General features: G+C 43.0%; 1 protein-coding gene across 1 annotated transcript; it reads left to right on the top strand.

Annotated features, from left to right (window-relative positions):
• Positions 1-5,850: 5,850 nt before the first annotated feature.
• LOC141048525 (putative acidic leucine-rich nuclear phosphoprotein 32 family member C) lies at positions 5,851-15,093 on the top strand. The gene is made up of 7 exons (XM_073544216.1): positions 5,851-6,081; positions 7,272-7,421; positions 8,429-8,551; positions 10,561-10,750; positions 12,813-12,892; positions 13,188-13,236; positions 13,794-15,093. Exons 1-7 carry the CDS (start codon positions 6,028-6,030, stop codon positions 13,880-13,882), a joined length of 735 nt encoding a protein of 244 aa, XP_073400317.1. The 5' UTR covers positions 5,851-6,027; the 3' UTR covers positions 13,883-15,093.
• The last annotated feature ends 8,374 nt before the right edge of the window (positions 15,094-23,467 follow it).

Genomic DNA, 23,467 nt, shown 5'->3' with positions numbered 1-23,467 from the left:
GGCGCTCACCACGTGGGCGCCGCTGATCGCGCTAGACGTACTATCCCGTCCATGGGCATAGGGGCCCGGGTCCCATGGACGGGATAGTACGTCTCATGTCAGGAAGGGGTTAAGGTGGCCACTTGCAAGTAGTTCTCCTATTTGATTCTCCTATGAAGAGTGGCATCATGGGCTCCTCAAAACAACTCTCAAATGATCTGAAAACAAAGATTATTCAACATAGCTTTTCAGGGGAAGGATTCAAAAAGTTGTCTCAGAGATTTAACCTGTCAGTTTCCACTGTGAGGAACATAGTAAGGAAATGGAAGAACACATGTACAGTTCTTGTTAAGCCCAGAAGTGGCAGGCCAAGAATAATATCAGAAAGGCAGAGAAGAAGAATGGTGAGAACAGTCAAGGACAATCCACAGACCACCTCCAAAGACCTGCAGCATCATCTTGCTGCAGATGGTGTCACTGTGCATTGGTCAACAATACAGCGCACTTTGCACAAGGAGAAGCTGTATGGGAGAGTGATGCGAAAGAAGCCGTTTCTGCAAGCACGCCACAGAGTCGCCTGAGGTATGCAAAAGCACATTTGGACAAGCCAGTTACATTTTGGAAGAAGGTCCTGTGGACTGATGAAACAAAGATTGAGTTGTTTGGTCATACAAAAAGGCGTTATGCATGGAGGCTAAAAAACACAGCATTCCAAGAAAAACACTTGCTACCCACAGTAAAATGTAGTGGAGGTTCCATCATGCTTTGGGGCGGTGTGGCCAATGCCGGCACTGGGAATCTTGTTAAAGTTGAGGGTCGCATGGATTCAACTCAGTATCAGCAGATTCTTGACAATAATGTGCAAGAATCAGTGATGAAGTTGAAGTTACGCAGGGGATGGATATTTCAGCAAGACAATGATCCAAAACACCGCTCCAAATCTACTCAGGCATTCATGCAGAGGAACAATTACAATGTTCTGGAATGGCCATCCCAGTTCCCAGACCTGAATATCATTGAACATCTGTGGGATGATTTGAAGTGGGATGTCCATGCTTGGCGACCATCAAACTTAACTGAACTGGAATTGTTTTGTAAACAGGAATGGTCACAAATACCTTCATCCAGGATCCAGGAACTCATTAATAGCTACAGGAAGCAACTAGAGGCTGTTATTTTTGCAAAAGGAGGATCTACGAAATATTAATGTCACTTTTATGTTGAGGTGCCCATACTTTTGCACCGGTCAAATTTTGTTAAAATGCAGATTGCACATTTTCTGTTAGTACAATAAACCTCATTTGAATCCAGAAGTATAACTGAGTCCATCAGTTATTAGATATATGAAACTGAAATAGCTGTTGCAAAAATCAAAATTGTTATAAAGAAAAAAGGTTAACATTAATAGGGGTGCCCAAACTTTAACATATGACTGTATATTTTTTTTTATTATTTTTTTACACCTGATCGCTGGTCTCCCGCTGTCACACACAGCGATGCGTGCTGGCCAGCGGGAGACCAGCGACCAAAGAAATGTCCAGAGGTTTCTTGCAGCGATCAGCGATACCGGCAGGGGGGCCGGTCGCTGATCGCTGTCACACACAGCGATCTCGCTGGTGAGATCGCTGTTACGTCACAAAAGTTGTGACTCAGCAGCGATCTCGCTACCGAGATTGCTTAGTGAGACGGGGCCTTTACTGATGTCGTTGCTGGATCAGGGTCATGATTCAGCTCAGCAACCTGAGGCTTCGATATTGCTCAGAAATCTAAGCTGAAACATTTATTGTAAAATGTTGGTGATTTTTATTTTTTTTATGCACTGGTTGGTGGTTGTCATCATCCATATCAGTCCATGTCCTCAATATGGTTCACAAACTTTTTTCCCCTGATCTCTTACACATGGGTTATATGGCTTTCACAATATATCAGTAGACAAAACTTAATTTTTGTATGATTAAAATATCTGCAACGCCCTATTATACAAGGGGATAGATTTAAAAAAGATATGAAAAACATGGAATAGGTAATCATTGCAGCTCTCAATGAACCCTTTGATCATGCTGTTTAGTGGCAAAAGATTTTAAAGGGGGCAGGGCGGTGGCATAGCGTATAGGTCTGAACAGTGAAAATTATGTTTTAAATACTCATATGGTGGTGAAAGTGGCAATTTTTTGCCCTCTGAACAGCAGGCTACATCAACTATTTCTACACCCCTCAGAAATGCCAGGGGGATTCCTTTTGCACTAGTTTATGTTTTAGCATCACATTTCTCTGATGTTTCCTGTCAGAGAATATGAACATTGGGGCAGATTTACAATTATGGAATAATTTTAGACTTATGTATCATCAGTGCCAGGAAAACATGTTTATTCAAAACTTGGCAAAAAAAATTGTGCAGTAAAATCAAAACAAAACTTCCTTTGGTCAAGAAGTGTTTCAAATTTACTAACGATGTGCTCCACTTTTTACTGGCCTTTTAAAGGGAAGCCCTATAAGGTCCAGTTTTCCCATGTAGGTAAAAGCACATGTTAGAGGCGATGACTAGCATCTAGAGTGCATGTCGCAGTGATTTGTGTTGAGAAAACGGAATCCTGCTGCGCCATATTCATAGTAGCAGGGCACAACACTGAGCTGTAATGGCTGTTCTCCAGTCATGCCCTCTGATCAATTGATTGACCTCCTACTCACCACATTCACAAGATGAGTGGAACGTCAATCAATTGAACTGGGGGCATGATTGGAGAATGGCCGGGACTGGAAAGGAGTGGGGCATAACACGAATGATGACTACGACCTGTGCCAGACACATGCTTTGGATGCTAATTATCACCTCTAACATGATCTGCTTGGAATGTGAACCTGAATGGTTTCTTTTAAATGGTATAAAAATAAAACATGAAGTGGATGTAATGTACCCCCAATCTGAGTGCACCACTGTGATATATACATATATGGAACATTTTCTGACTCGTCTACATTCATGCTACAAGATATACATCAATGGTAAATATGCCCCATTATTATTTACTTCCTTAACTTGTATAATAAGGGTTGTGTGATGAAAACAAGCCATCGCCTACAACCGGAGGAAAAGTATAACTTGCTGACCTGTGGTGGTGTGACCGATGGGGCCTACACCGATAGATTGGGCAACTTTTATGCCAAGTTCAGTTTTACTTTTCAGGAAAAGTATAAGGGTATGTGCACACGTAGTGAAATCTGCTGCGTTTCCGCAGCGGTTTTGTCTCTGCAGAAACGCAGCTGATTCTGCTGCGTTGTACTGTACCTTTATTTTAAATGGGAAAAAAAAACGCAGTGCACATGCTGCGGATTTTTCCGCGCGGTTTTCAATCCGCAGCATGTCAATTGTTTGGTGCAGAAATGCTGCAGTTTTACACAGGGCTGTGGAGTCGGAGTCGTGGAGTCGGTGCTCATTTTGGTGGAGTCGGAGTTGGAGTCGGTATAAAATGGACCGACTCCGACTCCTAAAATATATAATTGGGTACAGTAATTCAATGCAGGATGTGCTGAATATTTTTTCATAGGAGTTTGGGAAAGTTATGAAATGTCCTATAAATGGCTGTTATATTCCTGATCTAAGGCTACATTCACACACAGCGTTTTTCCTGTGTTTTTTGAGGATACGTTTTTCAGCTGCAAAAGCAGCAGATCAGCTTTTTAAAAAACTGCATCACCTGAAAGGTTTTTGAGCTCATAGATAATGTTTTCAATAGCAAAAGCAGATTAGAAATCTGCTCTATCTATCCATTTATCCATATCTGTCTATCCATATCGTATCTGTACCAAAAAGAATGAAAACCGGGTAGTACACCAATATATATTCTGTTCTATCTAAATATCTTGATTATGGGATCATAAAAATGATTAAATGTCTGAGGTTCACATTGTACTACAATAAATTTTTCACTTAAATATAAGCAATATGTGTGGGAGTCGGAGTCGTGGAGTCGGAGTTGGTGTAAGGGAAATTGAGGAGTCGGAGTCGGAGTCACAGGTTTGGCTTACCGACTCCACAGCCCTGGTTTTACACCTCATCCATTATGAGGTGTAAAACCGCAGATAAACCGCAGGACTTTTGTCCTGCGGATTTACTTGCGGTTTTCTCTCCAAAATCCGCACACCGCACACCCAAAAAACTGTGTGCACACATTGGGGGATTAGCCTGCGGAACATTCTGCAGAGAATCCGCATCTCTTGGCAGAAAACGCTTGCGGTGGTAGTGGAAATGGATTCGGTCTGTGAACTTTTTACCTTGTGCTTCTGGAGGGGAGAGAGCGAGCGCGAGAGAAAGAGGGAGAGCGCGAGAGAAAGAGGGAGAGCGCGAGAGAAAGAGGGAGAGCGCGAGAGAAAGAGGGAGAGCGCGAGAGAAAGAAAAAGAGAGAGGGGAAAAGAGAACGAGAAAAAGAGAGAAAAAAAAAAAGAGAAAAAAATTAGAGAGAATATGCTAGACTAAGGTTCTGTGCACACGGTGCGGATTCTGCTGCGAATCCGCAGTAGAACTGCAGGTGATGTACAGTACCATTATAGCCTATGTAAAAAAAAAAAAAAAAAAAAACCCGCTGTGCACATGCTGTGGATTTTTCCACTCGGTTTTTGTGCGGAAAAAAAAGCAGCATGTGACTTCTTTTGTGCGGTTTTGCTGCATTTTCCACCTGCTCCATTCTACAAATCCGCAGGTGGAAAACCGCACAAAAACCGCAAAAATAGAAATCCGCAGGAAAAATGCAGGTCATTTGACCTGCGGATTTAGTAAAATCCGCGGGAGGATCCGCACTGTGTGCACATAGCCAAAGAACGCTGCTGTGGATTTGCAAAAGGAATTGACATGCTGCAAATCTGCGTGGATTTTTCCACAGCAATTCTTAATTTACCATCACTAACATTGGTTGTGCACTACACTGCGGACTTAATGCAATTCCACACGACCAAAAACACTGTGGATCTGCATCAAAATCCAGAGTGTGCACATACCCCTCAGGGCTTGTGCACACATTGCAGATTTGGTGGGGTTTTGCCATGCAGATTTGCTAGGAAAACCTGAAGACCGCAAACTGATTGAGAAAGCTGAATTTCACACGTGGAGTATTTGTGACGTGCAGATTTGGTGTAAAAAGATCATCTCCAGCATGTCTGTTCTCTCTGCGATTTTGACCTCACGTGCGTTTCTCCTGCCAAGAGATGCAGAAATGTTTTCTCACCCAGTCCCGTTTTAGCTTACAAACACTGATGGTGTGAACGTGGCCTTATCCGCTACAAATGGCGCAGCAGATGCCACACGGCTCCCTTGGTTCTCTACGGGGCCTTATGAGGAGAGAAATGGCCGCTTTCACCAGACAGCCCTTGTACTAGCGCCAGGACTCCATGTTGTTTTCTACCCTGGCTTCCCACAATGTCTGCCATGAAGCCCTCCCTCCACCCTGTAAGGCGTGTGTTGTGCAAGTCCGGCAGTCTCCTCAGTTCTGCTCCGCCATTACGTGAGGCCTTTGTGACACCAGCTCGTTTCCTCAGGCACCAGCTTCCCTCACGTCGGTAACTGCACACGTGACGGCAGGCGCCGAGCCCGTGCTGGCACCGGAAACAGAGCGCGACTTTCTCTCAGCACCGACACGGGTGAGGTGTCGTGTGGGGGACTTTGCTGATAGCATCGCCCTGTCCCGAAGTATTGAGGCCGGGGCAGGACACATATTCTTAGCACACGCCTTCCATCGCCATTTGGTGCTTCTCTCCCCATAATGGCGATTTAAGGCGCCACACTAGTTTCCTTGTGTGCGTTGTCAATAAAGTTGTTCTTGTTCCCTGCTATAGGCTCGCTGCGTTTGAGGCGGGAGTGCAGTACCGAGCGCGCCCAGTAGATGTCAGCCAATAGATCGCGCCACACATACTCCCACCCAATAACCAAACCCCTCCTTTGTGTCTTTGGCGCCGTTCCTATATAAAGAGGCGCACACAAGCGGCTCCTGGTTATTTCGGCGATTATATTTTTTTAAGAAGTCGGTATTCGGCAACTTTTCTTCACGGGAAACCAAAATGAACATGAAGAAGAGACTCACCTTGGAGCTGAGGAACCGGAAGGAGGCTGAGGTGAGTGGCTTCGTTCTTCGTGCCCTCAGAGACATGGCTCGGCGCGTTTCTTGGTGCTCGGGCTCCTGGCCGTGTTCCCCGCTCGCTGCTGTGGGAAGTGCTGCCCCGCTCTGAGGCCGCTATTACTTCCCGAGCACGTGGCTGGCGGTAAACTCCCGGGACGTGGCCCCGTTACTGCGCCTCGTGCGCGGTGCTGCTTCCCGCCATGTGCATGAGGCGGCCTCTAGTCCCCGCCGAAGCTGCACTTGTTTGCTGTAGTTCTGCTCAGGCTGCAGCCCCCCAGCACATGCGGGCTCTGGCTGGTGGGGGCACCATTGTTTCTGAGGGGTCCCTGCCTGCAGGCCGCGTGGGTCCCCTCCGCACCAGGCAATGGCGGCATGCCTGCGCCCAGGAGCTCCCTGCTGGCAGCACTTCTGGGGATTTGGCCCTGGTCTGTCTTTTCTCATTCGCTATGACGTTTTTTTGCAGCTTCCTAATAAAGTGCCTGTGTAGATGGGTCTCCATAAGAAATCACTTAAAAAAAAAAATGTTCCTCCTACGACGTCAGGTTATTCATGTCTTGAAGAAATGTTCTTTTTCTGCACTTTTTACATTGGATGCCCCTTTAGCACTTCTTATTTTTGCCCCCTGTAAAGTTTCCATGGCACATGTGTTCTCCTATAAGCTTTTCCTGATCAGGGCTCTGTAGTGTATTGCTGTCCCACTAAATATATATATATTTTTTTTTAAGTATATTTATTTATTTTTTTTTTTTACTTTTGAGCTTAGACTTCCAAGTAAACGGTGTTTTATTCCGGAGCGATGAATGAATTTGGTCTGGAGTGAATAGCACAATATGGCAACTGCTGACATGGGGCTGAGTTCTTAACCGGAAGCCAGTGGGTGTGATGGAGGAGTTGAGCATGTGTGGTTGAGACCGCAGCCATGATCAGCCAGAAGTACAGTTACTGTGATAATCTAGGAGAGCAGCTGTTTAGGGATGGGGGAGGGCCCGTTATATAGGGGTGTCTGTTAATACAGTGCCGTTCTGACCTCTGCCTGTCCCACCGAAGAATCTCATAAGACTTGACTGACTGCATTATTGCAGATGTTTACAATGTGCAGTGCTCGGGCGAGAAGCGTTTGTAGAATCCGTCTCAGGCTAGGAATGGCCTCTTTTATGCCTTAATTTGTGATCTCTCTTATCACAGGTTAAAGAGATGGTTTTGGATAACTGCCGTTCAGATGATGGCAAAATTACTGGACTTACAGCTGAGTTTGTGAACTTGGAATTCCTGAGCATGATCAACATTAACTTGTTGTCAGTAGCTAATCTTCCCAAACTGGAGAAATTAAGGAAGGTAAGCTGTTTTGTGTTAGATAACCTTAGTATATCTGCATGGGGCAATAGATGCTATGAGGGAAGGCTTATAATTTGTTGTTCAACACACCAGTGTTCTTGTACCTTTTAACATTGCATGTTTTTTTTAATGCATAAAACTCCTGTTTGTGCAGGATGGGTGATGACATAAAATAACAGTAATGCTTGACTGCCTAGGCAGATATTGATGACTTCTAAAAAGAGTTCATCGGTGGGTTTGACACACGCACCATTCCGCTCCTATGGTGCCTGGATTAAATCGTATACAGAGCCAAAACAGTGCAGCTTTGTACAATCTGTGCTGTCCTTTCCTGTGTACTGCAGCTCCGCTCTTGGTCACCAATTGAAACTTTGCTTCAAGCCAGAGTTGAACAATCTTGAGTTTGCCACTGATCTAATATTTATAATAAAAGCCATTTGAGTTACTCTGTCTGGTCCATCGTTTTGTGGCATTGCAGCTCCAGTGTGAGAATGCCTGGACCAGAAGACTGGCTGCTGCAGAGACTAATCAGATGTGGCCAGTTTGTTCTTTTTACGCCTCCTGGAGACCTGGATCTTTTTATTTAGTGCTAATTTTTATGGACTTTTTTGAGAACCTTACTAAAGGATTCTCTGGGGTCAAAATTTCTAGGCTGCTCTGCATTACCAACCCTATGAGCACCATCTGCTTGGTACAGACTATATACAAATCCCTAAATAAAAATGCCCGTATCTGAAACTGGTGCAGGTAAAAAAAATAATAAATTATGTACTTGAGCAGCAGTAATAAAATAAGAGGAAAAGCTGGACACTTCTAACCTGGTGACAGGTCCTATGTAAAATTGTATTAAAGGAGTGGCTTGTGTAACTAAAGACTGGGTATTTACCCAGCAATCTGCTACAACTACAGAGTAAACTTAATATCTATATCCAGCTTTTGATTTGCATTACTCAAAGATGTGCATGGTTATACAAATGCAACAACTATAATCTCTTTATGTTCTGCAGTTGGAGCTTAGTGATAACCGAATTTCAGGTGGTCTTGAAGTGCTTGCAGAGAAAACCCCAAATTTAACACACTTGAATCTCAGTGGGAACAAGATTAAGGACATAAACACTCTGGAGCCACTTGTGAGTAAATAGAAATTTGAAGTTTTATTTTTGTTTGTAACAAAGCGAGATCCTCTCGTTTATCTGTATCCTGGTCCCAAGGCAGTTTATTAAAAAAAAAAAAAAAAATTTTACTCACTGTCTTCATGTCCAGTGGGGTGAGTCTCTGCTGTTTTGTTTTACTTTTAATATTTATCCTCCTTTTTGGACTGGGATTTTTTAAAAGCGGACAACTCTTTTCAAAGTGTAATTATTGGTTTATGAAAATTTGAAATGCGCCTGCCTCTATCTTCGCTCCTCTGAACCTTTATGACCACTGTCAGTAATGTAAATATTTGTCCTCACCGGAAACAGATTTTACTTATGAATTGGGAGACTTAAAGATCATTCCAGAAGAAAGCTGGTTTCTCTTATAACATATTTTTTTTTTTAAATTTTCTCATGTGTTCAATTGATGAAAACAAAGACAATTTCTAATTCCAGACCTTATGCCAGTGCTAATCAGTGGGAGCTGCAATTATGTGATCTTGCGCTTTTCAGCTAAACTGAAGCTTTAAAGCTTAGGCCTGTTTCACACTTCCGTTTTTTCAAATCCGTCAAAATCCGTTGTTTTCCGTAAAAAAACGGATCCGCCATTTTTTTGCAGGATCCGTTTTTTTTTTGTCCCATAGACTTCCATTACGGTTACCGCGGATCCGTCAAAAAAACGGATCCGTTTTTTAAAAACGGATACGTTGGCATCCGTTTCCGTCAAAAAAACGGAAACGGATCCGTTTGGCGGACACAAAAACGGAAGTGTGAAACAGGAGAAAGCTGTCAACAGGATTGCGCACAGTAACCTACAGACACTGTCAAGTTGAAGCCATTATACTGATTGCTATGATACCTTGGTTGATGAAATCTGTTTTGTGGTTGTTTAATCTTTATTTGTAGTTTTCAGTTAATGAGATTCTCTTGCTCTTGGGGGGGTGCTCTGTTTACGTATTCATCCGTATGGCTTCTGACAGGTCACTGATCCACCAATGACCTGCCCACTATTTGATACACTGAATATGTGTATTGAGGAGAAATCATTCAGCAGGCACCAGTGACCCAATAGATGCTACTGCGCAGTCATGATCTTGCTGGAAACAAGTTGTTTTTTTTTGTTTGTTTGTTTGTTTTTTTTTTTTTCCCCCTGTCGTAAAATGGCACCTGTGCAGTAGTAGAAGATTGCTGATAGATGCTACTGCGCAGTTGCGGCCAGTGCCATTTTGAAGGTTTTTTTTTTAAATTTATATCCCTAAATAAAAATAATGCACATTATAGATATGATCATGCTGCAGCGTAAGAAATACTGTATATATGTAAACTAGGGGTCAGGTCACTGAAGGATTAGTGACTTCTCATATGCCATCAGTATGAATACCTAAGCAGAGCCCCACGTATCCTGTCTCCCCAAAGTACAAGAATCTCATTAACTGAAAATAAAGATTAAACAACCAAAAGACTGAAACCAAGTATCATTTTAATCAGTACGATTGTGCCAACCTGACACTTCAGGTTACTGTGTGTAATCCTGCTGACAGGTTCCCTTTCATAGTTGTGCTCCGGTGCCTGTGTCCTTTATGTGGTGCTCTGCTTGCATATGCATCTTTATGGATTTATGATGGGTCCCTGATCCTTAAGTGACTTGCCATCTATTTTACATAATGCATATAATGTTTGTTTTTTTTCTCAAAGGCAACTTAAGAAAAATGGCGGTGCCTGCGTAGTAGCATCTATCGCTTGCAGACAGATAATATGGAGCATGCATTGGCACCATTTTGCTGAAGTTAAATTGTGTTTTTTGTTTTGTTTTGTTTTTCTTTTCAAAGTCAACAGTATTCTATTTAAGCAATAGATGCAACTGGTGATTGGCCATAAATTTACATGTAAAATGAAACATTTTACATTAGTTCCACATTAACTGCAACTAATGCATACTTTATTGTTTAAATGATTAAAACTGAAGTGCTTTAAATATGACAAGAACATTTTGCTGTTTACAGAAAAAGTTGAATCGCCTCATGAGTTTAGATTTGTTCAACTGCGAAGTCACTATGCTGAACAACTACCGAGAGAGTGTATTTGCATTGCTGCCTCAGTTAAATTTCCTTGATGGCTTTGATGCTGATGATCAAGAGGCACCTGACTCTGATCCAGAGCCAGATGGTGAGGATGCAGATGAGAATGGGGAAGGTAAGTGCTGCTTTCTAGTAGAACTTGCTTTTATATTTTTCTTCAGCTGGTAGTGACCACTTTTAGTGGCTAAACCTTAATACTTTTTACATAACTTTAGCTGTATACTCCCTTTTGGGTGCACAAAATCTCTTGTGGGCGTTTCTTGTTGACGACCCTTGCCTTTAACATATACAGCTTAATAGGATTATGTACATAGGGATACTTTGCTCAGATGTTTTGGGATTATAGACCAAGCAATTTGAAGCTTGGTCTATAATCCCTTAGTGACCAGGCCAAATTTTTTTTGAATCTGCCAATAACTCTGGAATGTTTCAAAGGTGATTCTGAGACCTTTGTTTTCTGACACATTTTATGATGGTAAATATTTAGGTCTGTCTTTTTTTTTTTTTTTTTTTTTTTTTTTTTTTTGGCGTGGGGGGGTGGGTTGTCTATAAAATGTGGAAATTCGACAAATTTCTTTTTTAGAAATTAAAAAAATTTCAAACAGTATTTCCCCCCCCCAACCCCCCCCCCCCCAAAAAAAAAAAAAAAAAAGAAAAAAAAATTGGGGGGGGGGGGATGGGAGTGCATCTTATCTGAATGTAGCCTTCCCTCTGCTGTAGAGCGTGGTCCAAGGGTCACTGCTACGGGAAGCTTCTGGCGGCAGCGGGGTAATGCTGCAGGTCCCAGGCTGATAGGAGGGGGGTGTTCAGTAGTGCAAAGTATTTATGGGGTGGGTACTCTTATCTCTGGCATGTCAGCTAAATTTTGTTGTACAGTGTGTGGTTTGCATAAATTATTTCAGGTACATGAAACTGAATTTCTGTAATTTTTCAATTAAACTCCCATTGAAAATACAAACTACAAAGTAGTAATCCAATTTGCAAATTGTAGTTTTCAACATTTCACACTGCCTGTGACCTGTAGTCCTAACTTGCCTAGTTGGATATGCTCAGCTCCAGTTTTGAGGGGGTGATTCTAAGTAAAATACTCTAAGAAAAACCCTGCTGGTAACAATTTAGATGTCATTGTTAATTTCTGACAGCAGCAGTTAATTGAGTCAGTTGGTAGTGTGCAGGCTCCAATCTTCATCCATCTATAAGATGAGTGGTTTCGTCTCCAGCTATTAATTTTTATAATATACTTTTATTTACCATGACTTCCTTCTTTCCCAAACACTGTTGCCGTTCTTCTTAATCTTCAGTTCATGCTCCTTTTCAAGTGCTTCTCAGCAAGATTTGTACTACAGTCAAAGAACCATGGTACGGGTACTCCCTTGTCTGAGTATGGGGGTAGGTAGCAGCGTAGCGTACTGTTTTTTTGCTGAGTAGCAGTTAAAAGGAGAATGAACTGGGCATTGAGACAGCACTGTATTAGTGTTTGGGAGAGGAGGCAGATTAAGGTAATGAAGTATTAGTCGTAACTTTGCATGGACTGAAGGATAAGTAAGTACATTTTAGTTAGGTGTTATGTAGTGCCGATGACATGGGCAAACACCTGGTTAGACTTGTGCACGTTTCCTATTCTAATCAGGAATAGTGCACGTGTCTGGGTTCATGACATCATTGCCTTTGGCTGAAGCCACATAATGACTTCTAAAATGCCAACTGATTCTAAGAAGTTGTCCACTACTTGGGACAACTTCTGGTCATATCCCTTGCTTGGTCCCCATAAGCAATAATGCTTTTACACTCCTCCCGTGATGGCGCCATTCTCGTGGTGTCAGCCCTCTGTCTCCCGGAGCTCTCATGCTGTTGAGATGCTGGCGTCACTGTCCCTGCCTCCTATTTCATTGAGCAGGAAGGGGAAGTCTGAGATCAGCTGCAACCCAGACTTCCCCTTCCATATTCGCCTGAAGGTGGGGACAGTGATGCCAGTCCTGATTGGGTGCCGCCAATGCTGCACGAGAGCCCAGGGACCACAAGTGCTGGCACAGGAGTTGAGTATAGGCTTTTTTTTTTATGGGTGCCAAACATTTTGATCAATAAGGGGTTGTCCTAGTAGTGGACAGCCCATTTAAACTTGCCTCAGAAAAAAGTGAAGCCGTTCTCTTTGCCTTACATGTGATTTTGTTCTATAGAAGGGGAGGATGATGAGGATGAGGAAGAACTCGATGAAGACGAACTTGATGAAGAAGACGAAGATGGAGTAGATGATGAGGTCTGTTTCTTATTTTCTTTGATCTGAACATTTTTCTAGGAAGCTACTACTCTGTAGTTAATAACCTTTGCTGAAGTAACATTTCAACTGCCCTTTGAAGTGGAGAACACATTTTATACCTTATTTCAGTAGATAGAATAGTGTTTACAATGGCAAGAGATTCCAGTGCAGTCAATGTGTTGGGGGCAAATTTTACCAGGTTTCATAGAAGTGCATCCAGGATGTAGAAGGTTACAAGTTGCCCAGAATAGACCATTATGTGAATGTTTTGTTCATGAGAAATCTTTATTTTCAGGAGGATGTCGAGGAGGAGGAGGAAGGAGAAGATGACGAAGATGATGAGGGTGAGTTTCAAAGGGAATCTACCATAAAAGGGGGAAAAAACATTGTTTTCATGCTTGTAATAAAAAAAACTCACAAAAAGGTCAACCGGTCCGACTTGCTGTATAGACTGAGGAATTGATCATCTTATTAAAGAGCTAACTGTGCTCGCCAATTTAGATTACTGAATTTGGTGTTATAAAACCTAAAGGCTCTGAATGAAATCTCCCTTGTTTCTGGTGTAGGATGCTATCCTCATCCCTTTCTGAATACAAGTCTGTGACCAATCTGTCAGTGAACTTAATTATTTCAGCTGTTGAAAAACGCACACCCTACTTGTATATCTTCAATGTGGCATCTCCAGGGAAGTGACGTGAGCCAGGTGCTGTGCATATGTAAATGTACAGTGTAGAAAACATTGCACAAATGGCTTTATAGAACTTGTAAATAAAGTATCACTTGCGTTGTCATTTTTTTTATTACTTTGTTCTAGGAATGCTCGGCCATGTAGCTTGGCAACCTAACCTGCCAAACTTAACATTTTAACCTTTAACTTTTTTTTTTTTTTTAACATTACTAGATACACCCCAGGGAGAAAAACGAAAAAGGGATTTGGAAGATGAAGGGGATGAAGAGGATTTTGATGATGAGGAAGAGGATGATGAATAAGACAAAAGGCTACTGGATCTTTTTTTATGGACTGTCTGGGCTGGCCACCAGTGCATGTGGCAGTATCTGCTGATGGGTCACTGTATGCAGCTGTCAGCCACCCTGTTCTGTTTGTGTTTGTTTTTATTTTCCCCTGGTTTGTGTGTAGGGCTGAGAGATGACTTATTCTGGTCTGAATGAAATTGTTTGCCGCTTTATTTAAACATATGGCCGCCTGAGCTATTTGCGGAGTCAGATCGTAGAATGTCCCTATATATTTTTATTTTTTATTTCCACTGCCCCCTTTGACCCACCCCCTCTACCCCCTCTGGAATTTTCTGTGAAAGTTCTGTGGTTCCTCTGATCTGTGAATGGTGCACGGGTGTTAAAAATCTGAGGATGATTCCAAAGACAAGTCTCCCTCTATCCTGCATTCTTGTGTCAATCATGCCTTAATGTGTCCTGCTTTATCTCCGATTCATGTATGATTAACATTTGCGTATTTCTGGCAATAAGATTTAACAGTGACCGTGTACAAATTTATGTTTTCAACAATTTGATTTCCTTACCACATCAAGTTGCTGGTGAATTTAATGTTCCTCCCTGAGCCACACTAGCATTGTGTATGCAATGCTTTCAGTGATGTAATATGTTCGATGGTTGAAAACTGGATTACATCATGGCTTTTAGTCCTGGTTTTGGCTTTATCAACTCTATGGGTTTTTCAGGTTTCTTCGACTGAAGGCCACCTCCCTTCTAAAAAATGTAAAGTATTGGAATTATGTTAACATGCTTGGATACTTCTGAGCATCTACATCTTTTGCGTCTTGGTCAGGTTTCTAAGAAAACTTTATATACCACTTCTTGAATTCACTGCTATTTCCAATCCTAACATTCCCTACCTCTGAATTTGTGGTGGCACTGCCATTTGTCTCAAGTTTTGTGATGACAAATGGCATAGACTTATTACCCCAATACTAAAGCGGCTCTGCCACACACTCCCACTCTTAGTGTGGTATCATGATGGTCTACATTAAATCTTGCCAATGTTTTCAAAATGCTAAATTTAAGCATCTTCCCTCTTTCGTATAGGGATTTTGGCCAATTGGGGTTGTGGAAATCACTTTAAGCTACAAATTTATTCAAAAAATTCTGACCTATTTAACACCCATGTTTTGTATTTAGTTGTTACAGAAAGCCTTTTTAATAAAATATTTGGGGTTTTTAAAATACTGCGCTTTTTTTATTGCTTGGATATGTTTGGGTGTATAGCAGGACTTTAGCATGTCAGGCTATGTGCCCATGATCCGGAAGTAGCAGGACTTTGGATGCAGTGTACTTTCATGAGGTCCAAAGCGCTGCCTTTCTATTGAATGTAGGTGAATCCACGTGTGTTCACTGAACTGTGTGGATTTACCCTTGTTCAATACATTCTATTCATTAAATTTCTGTTGCGGAGCCTAGCGTCTCTGCAAGAGAAATTAACATGATACGGATCTGAAAGATGTGTCTTTCTGCAGGTGATCCGCAGGTGCACATGCATACATTGTGGATGAGATTTCTAGAAATCCCATGTCCACTATGCTGTAACATGTGGCCGCTGCAGTTTTGACGCTGTATTGGTGTGTATCGTCAAAGCTGCAGCAATTCCGGTTTGTGGGCATGTTAACCGTAGGGTTTCATGCTAAGTGAGGAAGTGTCTGATCCTGTTGCCGGTTTAAGATAAACCGGACATGACTGCAAACTTTTTTGTTTATTGCCCTCAAATTAAATGGCGACCACTAATTCTAAATGTGTGGGGAGTTGCTGTACAAACGGCGTGGTTTACAGCTTGGCAACGTTGGTACCATAAAGTTTCATTTAAAATGTTCATGTCTTCACGCGAATGTGCACACAATTTCCCAATGGACTAATTAATATGGCTCTGCGCATGTTGGCTATTCATGGCTCTACCATTGTTGGCAAAGTCTTAAAATAAATTAAAGCCATAGTATATCTGTGCTGTGAAGGTGTCAATGGGCTGCACATTGTTTTGCGATCTACTGCAACATTCAAATTAAATTGTAAATGTGTAGATGTGAAGACTTAATCAAATTTTGTTTGACTGTGGCTACCATTACAGGGCCTCTGGAGCATACAGTTTGTGTGGATAGTAATAGGTCAGCATAAGTGAGTTTCAAGTTAACAGCTGTAAAAGGGAATTTGGAGCTCCAGTCACACAGAAGTCGAAACATCAACTATTTAGGGTGGTGCTGGTTCACCTTGACTAATATTCCATTTGTCAATGTATTTTCCTTCTAGAGTCCCTACACCTTAAAAATGCAGACTGCAAACTGCTTATTTCCCCCCCCCCCCCCCCCCTCAAGTTAATGACCAGGCCCATTCTTACAATTCTGACCACTGTCACATTGAGGTAATAATTGTGCAACACTTCACTGGATCCAGATGCTTCTGAGATTTGTTTTTTTTCATGACAAATTATGTACTTCATGATAGTGGTCAAATTTCTTCTATGACTTTAGTTTTCCACAAATAAGTTTAACTGAAAATTATGCAATTTTTCCAACTTTGAATTTTCATATCCTTAAATCAGAGAGGTCACCCAAAACGGTTAATAAGTGATTTCCCACATGCCTACATCAGCACAGTTTTGGAACCAACATTTTTTTCGGGGGTAGGAAGTTAAGGGTTTCACCAGCGATTATCTTCTATCATATAGACCTTTCAAAGTAACTTCAATTCTAAAAACTGCACCCCCCCCTCCAATGTGCTCAACCACATTCAAGAAGTTTATTAACCCTTCAGGTGCTGCACAGGAATTTTTGGAATGTGCAAAAGAACATTTAACTTTCACAAATTTTACTTCAAGTACAATTTTTTTTTTCTTTTGACAAGGGTAAAAGGGGGAAAAAAAAACCCCCAAAATTTGTGTAATGTCTCCTGAGCATGCTGATACGATATGAGAATGTCACTCTTTAAGTGCACGGAAGGGAAGGAGCATCATTTGACTTTCTAAATGTAAAACTGCCTGGAATCAGTGGATGTCATGTCCCATTTGGAGAGCCCAAGATGTGCCTAAATGGTGGAAACCCCCCCCACAAGGGACCCCATTTTGAAAACTAGACCCCCTCAAGGAATGTTTTTAGATGTGTGGTGAGCACTTTGAAACCCCTCCCCCCAGTTGCTTCAGAGAAGTTTATAACTTTGAGCCATGAAAATTTTCCCACGAATGTTAATATAGCATCTTCAGAAGGGTAAACGGATAAATTGCACCATACAATTTGTGCAATTACTCCTGAGTATGCCGATACCCCATATGTGGGGGAATACTACTTTTTACTCTTCGCCACGACAGCACCCACTTGGAGAGAGGGATCCACCCATAGGAACAGGAAACCTACAGAGATAAGAGGGCGGTCCGCCTCTCCCCCTCAGTTGGTTTCCTGTTCCTAAGGGGAACCGCAGGATACGCTAGTCTTACCTGGGCCAAGGAACTGCCTGTGCAGTGTCTGCGAGAACGACGGGGGAGTGCTGGGGTCCGGCTCCTTCCTCGGCTGGTATGGACAGACCGGGCAGAAACACTGGTACCGGGTGGCGCCGACCGGGGGTTCCTCTGATGGCGACACGACACCGGAATTGCGGTAGGATCCATTCCGGTCCGTGGTGGGGGCGCAGGAACCGGAGAATGCGGCAGCCTCCGGCGTTCCTAAATGGCTTCAGCGTCCAGGAGGACGCACATGCAGCTCAGCAGGAAGTGGTAAGGAGGAACTTCTGGGTTACCGGAGGTTCCTCGGCTCAGAGCGCGCGGCTGGGCAGCACTGCAGGCAGAGGCGCTCCCCGCCCCCTCCAGAGGAGGAGGGAAAAAAAAGCTATTTAACCTGCAGAGCGTGGGTGGCTAGTGTCAGTGCTGAAGCGCATACTAATGAGCCGCAAATAGGCGCACCTGGAGGGGGAGGTACCAGGTATGAAGGGGCTTACAAAAGGCCTGGGGCACAGGGATATGGCGTGCAATCATGTCTTCACCAAGGCAGGACACGCATCCCCAGGCAGGCGATGCAGCAGCAGCCAAGGACCACGCAAGACGTTCCTCGGATCGAAGCCACGCCAACAAGCCGCCTGAGCCGGTACCTACAGCTTCTCTGGGTGAGTGGACGATGCTCTGCCTATCAAGCTGATAAAATGTCTCTCTCCCTCTCCCCTTCGTCATTATGTCTCTACCTCAGACTAAGAGGAAGGAAAAATCAAAAAATAAAGAATATGCCCTGTGTACACGTCCGCTACCGAACTCTTACACAAAAAGGCTGTGCAAAAGATGTATTAATGAAACGGCAAAACAAGCATCAACGTCAGCCGCAGATATAAGGGCTATAATTAGGGAAGTACTACAGACCCTAAACCAGTCTAGCAGGCCTACTAATACCGAAACTAACAAGCCAGCAGGGGCCGTAGACACCGATGAGGGCGAAGTAGCCTCGGATAGTTCCAATGCATCCACATCAGCATCCTCCTCAGATATGGAGGGCTGTCGCTGTTTTCCTTTAGACCATATGGACAATTTAGTTAAATCCATGAGGAATACGATGGGATGCACAGACACAAAGGAGCCGCAAACGACACAAGAAATTACCTTTGCAGGTCTGACGGACAGAAAGAGGAAAATTTTTCCGGTTATACCAGCCATACAAGCTCTAGTTAAGAAGGAATGGGAGAGACAGGACCAGAGAGGGTATCTTACCTCAAAGAGAAGGTACCCCTTTAGCGACGAAGAATTGTCGACATGGGTTAAGGTCCCGAAGGTGGACGCGGCAGTGGCCTCCGCCTCAAAGCAAACGATCTTACCAGTGGAGGACACTGGCAGGGCTGTGGAGTCGGAGTCTGTGCTCATTTTGGTGGAGTCGGAGTTGGAGTCGGTATAAAATGGACCGACTCCTAAAATATATAATAAATTGGGTACAGTAATTCAATGCAGGATGTGCTGAATATTTATTCATAGGAGTTTGGGAAAGTTATGAAATGTCCTATAAATGGCTGTTATATTCCTGATCTAAGGCTACATTCACACACACCGTTTTTCCTGTGTTTTTTGAGGATACGTTTTTCAGCTGCAAAAGTTGATCATCTTTTTAAAAAACTGCATCACCTGAAAGGTTTTTGAGCTCATAGATAATGTTCTCAATAGCAAAAGCAGACTAGAAATCTGCTCTATCTATCCATTTATCCATATCTGTCTATCCATATCGTATCTGTACCAAAAAGAATGAAAACCAGGTAGTACACCAATATATATTCTGTTCTATCTAAATATCTTGATTATTGGATCATAAAAATGATTAAATGTCTGAGGTTCACATTGTACTACAATAAATTTTTCACTTAAATATAAGCAATATGTGTGGGAGTCGTGGAGTCGGAGTTGGAGTCGGAGTCGGTGTAAGGGAAATTGAGGAGTCGGAGTCGCAGGTTTGGCTTACCGACTCCACAGCCCTGGACACTGGTTCTAAAAGACCCTCTTGACCGCAAAGCTGATGCCTCATTAAAGAGGGCATGGGAGGCAGCTACCGGCATGTTTAAACCGGCAATAGCTAGTACGTGCACAGCTCGCTCTATGCTGGTCTGGATCGATCAACGAGACCAGCAAATAGACCAGAAGATCTCCCGAGACAAGCTGTGAGCCGCCATACCACTAATCCGTGGCGCAGCAGCATATATAGCAGATTCTTCTGCTGATTCCTTACGCATGGCAGCCAGAACAGCAGGGTTGGCTAATAACGCCAGACGTAGCCTATGGCTTAAAAGCTGGAGAGGTGACACCCAATCCAAAGCAAAGCTTTGTGCCATTCCTTGCGAGGGTGAGTTCTTATTTGGGAAAGCCTTAGATGAAATCCTTACTATGGCAAAAGAAAGGAAAAAAGGATTCCCTAACCCTCCTCTCCCATTTTATAGGAGGGCGTTTAGGAGACGACCATTTGGCCGGGGAAGACCAGCAGAAAATCAAAACCGCTGGGCCACAAAGGAAGGAAAAAGGGCAAAGGTGCCATGTTTAGAGGATCCTCCTTCCGCAGGGACAGGAACTGAGGAGCCAGTCCCTCCAGTAGGAGGGAGGCTAAAAAAAATTTTTCGAGAATGGGAGAAAATTACGGCTAGCCCTTGGGTTCTGGGCATTAGTAAAGATAGAATTCCATCATGTACCCCGTAATTCATTAATCATAACGTCTTTCAGCTCACCAATCCAACAGCAGGCTCTGGAGGCTGAGATTTGGAACCTACTGGACAAAAAAGTTTTGGTCCATGTGCCTAAAGGACAGGAAGGGAGAGGATTTTACTCCCCTCTCTTTCTGATACCTAAACCAGACGGATCATTCCGGACGATAATCAACTTGAAGAAATTAAATTCATTTATAATAAATCATAAATTTAAGACGGAATCCATAAGATCCACGATTAAGCTCCTCTTCCCCAATTGTATGATGGCAGGCTTGGATCTGAAGGATGCTTATCATATTCCCATCCATTGCAGATATCAGAGATACCTCAGAGTGGCGGTCCTCCTCAATGGCAATATACAGCATCTCCTGTTCACAGCCATGCCATTCGGCATTTCCATCGCACCACGAGTATTTACAAAGGTGATGCTGGAAGTGATGGCTTTTTTTTTACGCCAGAAGGACACACTGATAGTACCCTATCTGGATGATTTTTTGATAGTAGGGAATTCAATTCGGCAATGTAATGAGCGAGTTGCTGATACAATCTTGTCCCTACAGGCTCTAGGGTGGATAATAAACTTCAAGAAGTCCAGAATCGAGCCGCAGTCCGTTCAGTCCTTCCTGGGTCTCGAGCTATACTCCATATACCAAAAATGTCTGCTGTCACAGGTAAAAATTTCAGCAATTAAAAAGGTTAGGATAGCAATAGATCGGCCACACATATCTTTAAGGGAAGCAATGTCCCTCCTGGGATCCCTTACTTCCTGCATCCCGGCAGTTCGGTGGGCCCAGTTCCACACGAGGGAACTAAAACACCAAATTCTCTTAGAGGAGTCCCGTGACCGGGGGAATCTGACAGAAAATCACGCTATCCCAGGAGGTCCTAACCTCCCTCGCATGGTGGCTAAGGGATGATAACCTAGTGGGGGGAGTACCTTGGGTTATAACACCCTCCCGTATAATTATTACGGACGCTAGCCCCACAGGATGGGGAGCCCATATGGGGAATATTTTTGCCCAAGGCCTATGGGATATAGGCGAAGATCAGGATTCATCAAATTTAAAAGAACTAAAGGCAGTCACTCATGCATTATATCATTTTCTTCCACAGTTACAAGGGGAAAACGTGAGAATCCTTACGGACAACAACACAGTAGTCTCATATCTGAACAGACAAGGCGGGACTCGATCAGTCACCTTAATGTCTTCCGCAAGAAGGATTTTATCCTTAGCCGAAAAACATTTTTTGTCTCTCAGCCCTCCACATAAGGGGAAGAGACAATTTGGAAGCAGATTTTCTAAGCCGCCATACACTGCGACAAGGAGAGTGGTGTCTGAGCCAGCGGATATTCACACGCATCGTGTCACTATGGGGTCTTCCCCAAATAGATCTCTTCGCCACCAGAGAAAACAGGCCGGTACGAAGGTTCGCCTCTCTAAATGTGACAGACAATCCGGAAATTCTGGATGCCCTCCAGGCCCCGTGGCGATTCAAACTGGCATATGCTTTTCCACCAATCATACTACTACCGCAGGTGATCAGAAAGATCAGAGGAAGCACGAATAATCTTAATAGCACCATTCTGGCCCAGGAGGCTATGGTTTTCATGCCTGCAAGCAATGTCAGTGACAGACCCGTGGGTGCTTCCTTCAACCCCCAGGCTCCTCGCAGGGGCCATTCTTCCATCCTCAAGTGGACAATCTCAACTTGACGGCTTGGAACTTGAAAGGGAAATGTTGAGATCAAGAGGATTCTCGGAGGGATTAGTCAATACACTCCTACAAAGTCGAAAAGTGGCAACGACAAAAATTTACACCAGGGTATGGAGAAAATTCCTAGAGTTCCACACAGCTCCTGATTCCGGAGAAATTCCGATAACAGCAATCCTAGAGTTTCTACAGAAAGGGAAGGAATTAGGACTATCGGTTAACACACTAAAAGTCCAGGTGTCTGCTCTAGGGGCCCTCTATAGTTATAACGTAGCAGGCAATAGATGGATAGGCAGATTCATCTCGGCCTGTGAGCGGAGTGAGCCAGTGCACATACCTAGAGTTCCTAGCTATTATGTCAAAAAATATGACATAGTTGTCATGGGAGATTTCAACTATCCAGACATTTGTTGGGAATCTCTCTCAGGCAAAACTAACAGGTCAAGGAAATTCTTATCCTCTCTTGCTGACAACTTTATCTTCCAAAAGGTAAGGGAGAAAACAAGGGGAACTGCTACCTTGGATCTTATCCTTATAAACAGGGAGGAAATGGTTGAGGAGGTAAAAGTGGCTGGGACCCTAGGAGGTAGCGACCATGCTATTTTAGAATTTTGGATTACTAGAGGTGGAAGACCTGTGAAGACTCAGACGTCAAGGTTAGATTTCAGAAAGGCAGATTTTAAGGGATTCAGAAAGAGAATTGGAGGGATCCAATGGCTGGATATCCTTAAAGACAAAAATGTCCAGGAAGGATGGGAAATCTTGAAAAATGAAATTCTCAAAGCACAGTTGTTAACAATTCCAAAAAGAGGGAAGAATAGGAAGCATTTAAGGAAACCAGGATGGATGAACACAGAACTTAAGCACATGCTAAAAAGGAAGAAAAAAATGTTTATAAAATGGAAAGAGGGAGGCATATCTAAAGAAGAATATAATGCTGTCTGCAGAACCTGCAGGGCACAAATCAGATTAGCTAAAGCTGAAAATGAACTGAGGCTTGCAAGAGATGTCAAAAGCAATAATAAAGGATTTTGGGGATATGTCAAAAGTAAAAGAAAAGTCAAAGATGCTATAGGATTTTTACAGGATGAAAATGATGAAATGGTAAGACAGGATGTTGAGAAGGCTGAACTTTTAAATTCCTATTTTGCATCTGTTTTCTCTCAGAAAGGAAATGCAACATCAACTGTTATTCACTGTCCTATTAAGGGAATAGAAGAATCCAGGATATCTATAAACAGAAAGATAGTGAGGAAACACTTAGCTAACCTAAATGAATTCAAGTCTCCAGGTCCAGATGAATTACACCCCAGAGTACTGAAGGAGATAGCAGAAGAAATTTTTGAACCCCTCTCCATAATCTTTGAAAATTCTTGGAGAACAGGAGAAGTGCCAGAAGACTGGAGAAGAGCAAATGTTGTTCCTATCTTCAAAAAGGGGAAGAAGGTGGACCCAGGCAACTATAGGCCGGTGAGTCTGACTTCTATATCAGGAAAGATCTTTGAACAAATTATTAAACAACATGTATGTCAATACCTGGATAAGAATGAAGTGATTAAACAGAGTCAGCATGGGTTTCTAACTAATAAGTCATGTCAGACTAACTTAATTTCCTTCTATGACGGTATCACTGATTGGGTGGATCAAGGAAATGCTGTAGATATAGTATATCTTGACTTCAGCAAAGCAT

The sequence above is a fragment of the Dendrobates tinctorius genome, unplaced genomic scaffold (genome assembly GCF_039654945.1).
Source record: "Dendrobates tinctorius isolate UK_male_01 unplaced genomic scaffold, ASM3965494v1 ptg000011l, whole genome shotgun sequence".
NCBI lineage: Eukaryota > Metazoa > Chordata > Amphibia > Anura > Dendrobatidae > Dendrobates > Dendrobates tinctorius.
This window is presented reverse-complemented; position numbering and strand designations above follow the sequence as displayed.